The sequence below is a fragment of the Ciconia boyciana genome, chromosome 23 (assembly GCF_034638445.1).
Source record: "Ciconia boyciana chromosome 23, ASM3463844v1, whole genome shotgun sequence".
Classification (NCBI taxonomy): Eukaryota; Metazoa; Chordata; class Aves; order Ciconiiformes; family Ciconiidae; genus Ciconia; species Ciconia boyciana.
The window spans coordinates 1,457,479-1,466,084 of record NC_132956.1 but is presented as its reverse complement, the minus strand read 5'-3'; the positions used below and the strand labels follow the sequence as shown (position 1 = coordinate 1,466,084).

The window sequence follows — 8,606 nt, the reverse complement described above, 5'->3', positions numbered from 1 at the left end:
AAGCCAGGCAGTGTGAACTGTGGTGTAATATTTACTGCAATTTTTTGCAAGTCAGGACACCGACTAAAACAGGGTGGAGATTTCAGGCTGGCTGCTTTTTTTGATTGTCAGGGGAGAAGAGCAGGCTGAATTAATACAAAATCTATCTAATATTTATTATTATTCATGAAACACAGTGACAACACTGACTGTGGCACAAGTTGACCAGACTCAAGTTTATAGTCTAAATCGACAGAGAAGACAAAGGGTATAAGAATAGTCAGTGAGGACATGCCTGGATGGCAAACTGCTGTATTACCAACAACAAAGAACATGTTTATCCTATTTTTCAGTGGACCCAACCAATCCTTAAAGAGAAAAAACACTGGACAAAATTTGTCTTAAGTATCTCTTCTGTATTTTGAAACTATTTAATACAAAGACATATATAGACACATATTTACATACACCTTTAGAGTAGTCTTCAGATCTGTAACAGGTTGCTACAAAAAGAGCCGCTGTTCTTCAGGTTTACAGAGGAGATTTCCAGCAAATTACATTTAAATCAGGTGTTAGGAAAACAGTTTGTGATTGTAGGGGGAATTAAGCATGGGAGAAGCATCCCCCAAAATGGATGTGTGTTAGTAACAAATGAGGAAAATGCATCCTGGATGGTTTAGAGATAGTCGATGCTATTCTTGCTCACGGAGCTGGGGGAGGACGGAAGAACTTAAATATACCATTAGTTTATTTTTTGACAGCCATCTCTTCCTGGCATGCTCCCCTGTCCCCAGCATATCTCATTAATGAATAGCTTCAGCGTGTTCAGCAGCTCAGCTCTTGCCTGGTGCTCTATGTCTGAGGTCAATTTTGCAGGCTTCTGGAGCAAGCATTGTCTCGATTTAAAAGCAGTGAAAGCCTCCCACTGACAGGGTCTCCCCCAAAGAAGAGGAGGGTCACCGAAGTCAGTGCAGCTTCTGGCCTCTCAGCTGAGGAGGTCAGCGGCAGGCGAGGGCAGCCTGACAATGCGGTTCATCTGCAGGTGGAGGTGCTGCAGGAGATGCAGTAGTTTTACTGGACAGGTGCTACTGGACAAAAAAAAAGTCAGGGCCAGTCTGGGCTGTGTGTAAGCAAAGAGCCTACAAGTGGGCAAAAAGAGAAATCAAAATGATAACAAAAAGACTTCTCAGTCTTGAGTTAAAACTAGAAATGAACAAGCACTGGTTTTTACCAGCTGGCCGTGGATCCAAGCTGGGGAGCTAGGAGCAAAAAGTCTGCCCTGTTATCAGTGCTTTGGGTCGCTGGTCTGCCAAATAACCCTCAAGCCAATACATAAAAACTGGAAGGTCCTGTTAAATGAAGATGCTTGCCTGGAAGATCTGGGCTTGGTATAGCAGCACCAAGCAGAATTCTCTGGGGTACAATAATGCAGAAGATCATAAATGATCCTTTTGGGCTTAATGTCAGATGTGCATCAGATTGAATAAGAGGAGCTTTCCCTTATCATAAAACAGTTTGTGCAAGAGTGGGAGCAGATGAAACAGAGCCTGTATTTTCCCATGAGTTTCTTAACAAAGCAAAGTGGCTTAACAATGGTCTGATGTATAGTGGCAGGTCAATGTTTTTTCTTTATTTGACTGTTGGTCTGTTGTTTGCTCTGTAAGAACCGGGTCTGTCTTTTTGCACAGGATATAGGTCCTTAAAATTAAAAGGTACATGTTTTTGAACTTCTTTATCTTGCAAGCATAGACAATGGGGTTCATGGCAGAATTGGCATGGGATAACAGGATTCCCAAGTACATTAAATATGGAGGGATCTGACACTCAGGGTAAAAATAGGAAATGCAGTTTATAATGCACAGAGGCAACCAAGATATTGCAAACAGGAAGAGAACAAGTGCTAGAGATTTGGCTGTCTTGAACTCCTGTCCATAAAAAGCTCCTGCCCCTCTCACACTGCTTGTACCTTGACTTAGTTTTGTCCGGATGATGTAAAAGATTTCAACGTACAGAGCACACATGATGAGCAGAGGGACAAGGGTCCATGTGAAAAAACAGAAATATACCATGTAATCCATCCTCATCACAGAGGTAAATTGACATCTGAGAACGTCAGAGTTTCTTTTCTTGCTCCATCCAAACATGGGGACTAATCCTACCAGCAGGGACACAGACCAGCACAAACCCAGCGCCCACCAAACTCTTCTCTCTGTAGTGATTATTTTATATCTGTTGGGGAAGAAAACCCAGGTCGTGTTAAACAGAAGTGTTTAAAATAGTTAAGGATGGTTTCAAGAACTCGCATGTTCAAATACTACGGGTTCATTGTCACAAAATGGAGCATTAGCTCTTTTATGGGGGGAGGGAACCAAATCTCATTTTGAGACAAGCCCTAACTCTTTCTTTGTAACAGTTACTTTGCAGCAGCCATAAAAACAATGCTTAACTTCCCATCTTTATAACTGGATGCTTTCAGCTATTTCTTTTCTTGTTTCATTATGACCTTAGTGCTCCTCTTGCCTAGATATTGCTTTTCTACTATTAGCAGTCCTATCTTATTTCTCAGCTTCCTTGGGTGTGCCTTACTTTTTACATTTGGTTTATGCCATTTGTAGGACCCAACTTTTTTTTCACTCCAATTTTATAGGTCCTTTCCCCATTAAAAATATGACTTCTTTCATGCTTGAGGTTGTTTTGCATTTTTAGTTTATGTACTTTTCCATTCAAATATAAAAAGTGAATGACTTCTTAAGTTAGCCCTTGATAAGTCTGTCACTTCTTTTGCATTTTCAGCAAACACCAAAAGGAATTTTATTTAAACTACTAGCCTCAGAAACCCAAAGAAATCTATAATACTCTCAGCATCCTGCACAATTAACAAAACTTCCGAAGAATTCAACTGTTTGACCACAGACTCGTCCTGTGGCCAAATTCTGATCAGCAATAACGCCGAGCTATCGGCCCTGCACGAGCACCCCCGGGCTCTGTCTGCGCTGCAGTATTAACTGCAGAGGGTGGTTCCTGCTCTAGACAGCTCATCTTGGGTGGGCTTTTTGGCACAGGTATTTTCTCTGTGTGCAAGCATGCATTTAGAGCAAATATTTGTTAGAAAAGGGCCAAGTTAAGGAGGAGCGAGGGGGTAGCACCTGTGGGGCAGAGGCTGGGCATGGGAAAGCTGGGAGGAGCAGGGTGAGCAGAGGGGCCCGTGCTGGTCCAGTGCTCACCTGGTTGGCAGCTTCACTCGCAGGTACCTGTCGATTGCGATGGCCAGGAGGGAGAGGATGGACGCGTTAGTGAAAACCACCATCAGGCAGCTCATAAATAGGCAGGTGTAGAAGTGGATGCTGATGCCCAGACTCACCACGATGGCCAGGGGCATGACGAGGATCCCCACTGCGATATCAGCCAGAGCCAGGGAAACAATGAAGTAGAGAGTCGTGTTCTGAAATGTCGAGTTCAGTTTCACCACCCAGATGACAAGGATGTTACCCAAAGTGGCAAACAAAGCAACCAAGCACTCGGTACCGATGTAAATCCCATGCAGGCTGGTCAGCACCAGGCTGTTGTTCGGCATGGCGAGTTGCTGGAGATGCTCCCACCCTGGCTTGAGCTGCAGAAGGGAGCATGGGCATCTATGACCCTGTGTGGGATTCGTCCTCGGCGTCTGGTGCTCAGTTGTTCCGGTGACGCTCCGGTGTGCAAACCTCCTCCAGTATTTAACGTCCTTGGCACTCGGGCAGCAAATCAGCTGTTGCCTTCCCACAGAGCCACAAATACCTTAGCATTCAGGAAATGTTCCCCCCTCTGGACACATCTCCTGAAGCTCACAGCATCCTTTCAGCAGCCTGGTATCAGTAAAGTACTTTGGAAAGCTATTTTGAAGGAAAAAAAAATGGAAAAGCTTCTACAAGCCTGCTTACCAGCAACCTATAAGCAAATACTTTAACTGCTTCCTCTTCCAAGCCACAATTTTAGAAGTGGGAGAACTGTAACCAGAGTTTACTGTGCAAAAGCTGCCACTTATCAATCTAGATAATCGCTCTGCAGTCACTATAGGAAGTGAGGCAGTTCAGGGGACGTTAGAAGGGTGTTTCTGTTAAATCCCAATACTTGATTTAATTCAGGGTATACCATCTCAGCTAAGGCCCTGAGGTGGCCAAGAAATGCTCTTTACTTGGATCTTTCTCAGGCTGACAAGAACACTATCATAATGCAGGTAAGGTTTTCAGTGGGAGCCCTCATTTCTGCTACAAATCAGTATGAGGACCAACCAAGTCATGTTCAGAGAGTGGCGTACTTTCCTACGCTTTGTTTAAGGAAGATGGAGAAACTGAGGAAAGGTGTGGGAAGTGATGGGAAGTAGTGGGGACAAGGGTGTGAAAACTGATCTGTTTGCTGCTGGTAAGCCTGGCAGCGTGTGGTGCCTTGCTCCTTGACATGGGTCTGCAGTGAAGGAGCTGCTCCCATTTTAGATGAAACCGAGAAGAGATGCAAACCTGTGAGCTCGTGCCAGCCCGTAAGTCACAGGGTAACCTGGATCTTGGACAAAGAGAAATGCACACTCTCCAGGAACGAGCAAATAGCAAGCGAACTCTTAGGTGGATGGCACCGTATTAGTGTAACAAAGCCTTAAGCAAACATGGGTAGTATTTGGTTTCCCAGACAGAGTCCTCCATCTCTTCCACCCAATTTCTGGCAAAACTGACAATGAGGAAGTGAGGCCCCAGGAGGAGACAGAGCCAGAAATAAATGAGACTTCTTCATTCTCTGCTGTCAAAAGAGTTGGACAAATTCTGGTTCCCTGAAATCAACGTAAGTGCTTCTTGGTCCCTGACTGGAAGGTGTTCTGGTAGAATTACTGCTGGGAAAATGGTGAGCTGTCTATAGACGGTCCCCGTCTGCAACTGAACTTGGCTGTGCTGGTTTTCTAATAAAATCTGACACAGGTTATCTGTGGGTGCAGGAGATAAATCGCAGGAGAGGCATGTGCAAGGTCACAGCTGGGATGCGTGCTAGGCTTTTGCAAGCTGAATGAGTTACTTCTCTGGGAAGGAGCGGGCAGCTGGCACTTTGCAGCTTTGAGCAGACATGGGAAATGTCTGTGTCCTCCTGGCTGCCGGGCATGCTTGGGTAAGAGCACTCCCCACTTCCTGCGCTTGCTGTGCATCTCCTTGCTTGACCTCAGCTGCCAGCTTCCTTTTTCTGTCATCTACTCCTGTGGCTGCAGCTGGATGCCTCTCGTAGAGACAGCTACTGCAAAGCTGAGTTATAGGGGCTTTAATGGGGCCCACCCTCCTCTGCTGCCCTGTGCCTGCTGCAAACGCAGTGCCTGAGAACGAGAACGTGGTACTGCAAGGGACCTTAGGGGAGCAGCTTGTGTAACAGAGTCAAAAGAAAATGTATTGCCCTCCATTTGCGTTTTGCTCACCCAAAATCCAGCTGAGTGTCTTCACATTTGCCCTCCCCACCCCTTCTTTGTGGCAGGGGAAGGGACTGGATCACTCAAGGTCCCTTGGCCCTGTTTTCTCTGATGCTGCACCTACGCTCCATGTAGTATAGACTGAGCAGGCTTTAAAGAAGCTCAGAGATGGAGCAATGTAGCCACAGTGCCATATAGCTGTGCGTTGGGTAATTCACCCTGCTAGGCAGTACAGAGCACCCGGCTGGGGAGGGGGTTGTGCGTTTGGGACTAAAATAGACTGGCAAAATTACCACATCCAACAGGTAGCCCCTGTGGTTTGTTGATCGTGTGATGATGCCACTATATAACAGTGACTCTTCTACCAAAGCATACGTAAATGTGCTGAAACCTCAAGGAGACAGAAAGAAAGATGTTACAGTGTTATAGAAGGTCTGATAAATGGATCTTCATGGACAATTTGCTCTGCCCATCTTTAAAGAGTTGCATACGCAGACCGGAAAGTGTGCAAAATTCTGAACGAGGGACTTAATTTAAGGCAGATCAGGGAGGAGCTGGCTTCTGACCTGGCTGTTGGAGTCAAAAAAAGAATTCAGTGCAGCATTTCTTAATTTTGTATGTAAACAGTCTCACGCATCCAAAATGTCAGTAGGCAGCCTGGATGTGATCTATATCGTGACGGAGACTGTTATTGGGATATTTGCAGTGGTGGGCAATGCCTTGGTGATCTGGGCAGTGAAGCTGAACCCAGCTCTTCAGAAGACCGCCTTCTTTTACACCATTTCGCTGGCACTCATTGACGTTGCTGTGGGGATCCTTGTCATGCCACTGGCTGTCATGGTGAGCCCGGGAGTCGTCACCCATTTCTACTCCTGCCTGTTCATGTGCTGCCCGATGACGATCTGTTCTCATACCTCGATCCTGTCTCTCCTGGCCATCACAGTCAACAGGAACCCAGGAGTGAAGCTGCTTACTAGATGAGTCTGGGCGAAGGTTCCGTCTCATTATCTGTTCCCCATTTCTCTCCTCCCTTATGTTTTCCTTCTCCCTTGTTTGCAGCATCATAGGGCTTCCTGGGCATCATCGCTTCTCTGAGAGAAACTCACACAAAGGCAGAGGTTCCCAAAGTGTAGGCAACGGAGCATCAGCAGTCTGGGCACTCCTGGAAATTCAGCAATGCATGAAAATCTTAGGCTACAGAGAGTAGGGAAGGGTTGCTCATAAATGTGTATATGCTTGACGTCTGAATAAGGTGGTGGTCTTTAGGTTTTCCCCTGGGAGGCAACCATACTACTCTACCGATGCAGGTCAAAATGAACCGATATTTCTGAGGAAAGGATTTGACCCTGCAGCTGTGGGTTCTCATTTAAAAGGGATTGGTGACCATTTGGAGGTTGCCCTGTAGTTTCAAAATACATTTTAAATGTCAGAAGCTGCTAAGGACCAACTGCACAGAACTGTGCTTACCTCAAATGAGGCCAACCAGAAATGAGTGCATAAAAGCCCAAGTTGCTGAATATTGTAGTTCTTTTTTCTGAAGAATTGCATCTAACATGGCTGATGCTTCCTCCTCACCCAGCTACAGGGCAGCAATCACAAGGAAAAGGATTTCTGTGATTCTGGGACTGCTGGCTCATGTCCGTGCTGGTGGGGCTGCTCCCCGTGCTGGGGTGGAACCAGCACATGGGCAGCTCCAGCTACATCGAGTGTTGCTATTTGGCTGGGATGAGAATGGATTATGTGGTGTATTTCAGCTTCTTCGCCTGGATCCTCCTTCCCTTGCTCATCGTGTGTGCCCTCTACACCAAGATTTTCTACATCATGTGGATAAAACTAAGCCCGAGCTCAGCAAGTCCTCCAGGAGGAGGAACAGTTTGTGGGAAGGAATACAAAATGGCCAAATATCTGGCCCTCATCCTCTTCTTGTTTGCAGTGTTTCGGCTGCCTCTGGGCATCCTAAACTGCATTTCGTACTTCTGTCCCTCCTGCGCCATCCCGCAGCCTCTGATGTACCTGGGCATCCTGCTGTCTCATGCCAACTCAGCCATGAACCTCATCATCTATGGCTTCAAAACACAGAAGTTCAAAGAAACATACGCTTTCATTCTGAGGACTTACATCCTGCTCCAGAAGTCGGAGTTGGTTATTTCTAGCACAGAGCACGCAGCGGAGCAGCGGGAGTGAGCACCATCTGAGCTGTGCCCCGCTCGTCAGTCTGTCCGGGCTGGATACAACAACTGAAACACCGTGGGAGCAACAAGAGTGGGGTGAAAATGGCACAGATGCTGAGACACATTTCTCAGCTCATGCATTCTGGTGCGCCAGTTGTGTGTATATGTCTGTGCTCGGCTAATTAAGCTCTGGCCAGTGCAATGCTGAGTTCAGGTTCCTAGCTGACTCCCAAAACGAAGAAACGCCGTTGCATTGCCAAGGCAAAAGGTGTGAGATGTTTGGAACAGAGCGGTAGCTCGATGGGGAAGTGCTGGGTGCGGGGGAGAGATGAGCGTTGCCGTGCTCACGGGTGTTGGGCTCCGGTCACCGACAGCAGCGCTGGGCTCCGGTCACCGACAGCAGCGCTGGGCCGTGCCCCGCTGCCGGGCGGGGGCTTTGGCAGAGCCCCGGTGCCGGCCGGCAGCCGCCGGGAGGTGGCAGCGGTTCCCCGCGGGTCCGGGTCCCCGCGGGTGCCCTGACGCGAAGCGGGCTCTTCCCCACCCTCCCGGGGTACCCGTTTCCCAAGCCCCGGCCCTTTCTCTTGGGCTGGCCCAAATGTTTCTGCGGCTGCAGGGCGAGCTGGGGCAGGAGCCACCTCTGCAGAAGCTCGGGGTGACCGCGAAGGGCAGCGCACGGCTCTCGCACGCAGCCCACGAGCGTAGCTGGCTCTAGCAGGTTGACAGGAGAGCTGACGTTAGCCCTTGGCACTGCTTTCGCCCTGCTAACGGCCCTTCCTTTAAGAGCCTTGGTCTTTTCAGCTCTATTTAAGGAAACGGTTCCTCAAATTGATGGAGCTACGAAGAAATGCTCTGGCACGTTGCCACGGAACAAACCCCTCTAGAAATGCTAAGGTACTATAGGATGTAACAAGAAGCCGGACCCTGGCTGCCAGATTTCTGCTTGCACAAAGAGCAGCACAGCAAAAGGCAGTCAAGAGGACCCAGGCCTGGGCGAGGGGCTCAGAGGCCAGCTGCTGGCAGGAGGGTGCTTCACGGTC

General features: G+C 48.0%; 1 protein-coding gene and 1 pseudogene across 1 annotated transcript; one reads left to right on the top strand and one right to left on the bottom strand.

The window, feature by feature from the left end:
• Positions 1-1,393: 1,393 nt before the first annotated feature.
• LOC140643191 (adenosine receptor A3-like) lies at positions 1,394-3,685 on the bottom strand. The gene is made up of 2 exons (XM_072844688.1): positions 3,204-3,685; positions 1,394-2,208 (listed from the first exon to the last, which is right to left on the bottom strand). Exons 1-2 carry the CDS (start codon positions 3,551-3,553, stop codon positions 1,566-1,568), a joined length of 993 nt encoding a protein of 330 aa, XP_072700789.1. The 5' UTR covers positions 3,554-3,685; the 3' UTR covers positions 1,394-1,565.
• A 2,355-nt stretch (positions 3,686-6,040) lies between these two features.
• On the top strand, positions 6,041-7,812 carry LOC140643361 (adenosine receptor A3 pseudogene; annotated as a pseudogene).
• The last annotated feature ends 794 nt before the right edge of the window (positions 7,813-8,606 follow it).

Coding starts and splice junctions, on each gene's coding strand:
- LOC140643191 (XM_072844688.1), bottom strand. CDS start 3,553: ATGCCGAACAACAGCCTGGTGCTGACCAGCCTGCATGGGATTTACATC. Junction 2,209..3,203: donor CGAGTGAAGCTGCCAACCAG/GTGAGCACTGGA, acceptor CTTCCCCAACAG/ATATAAAATAATCACTACAG.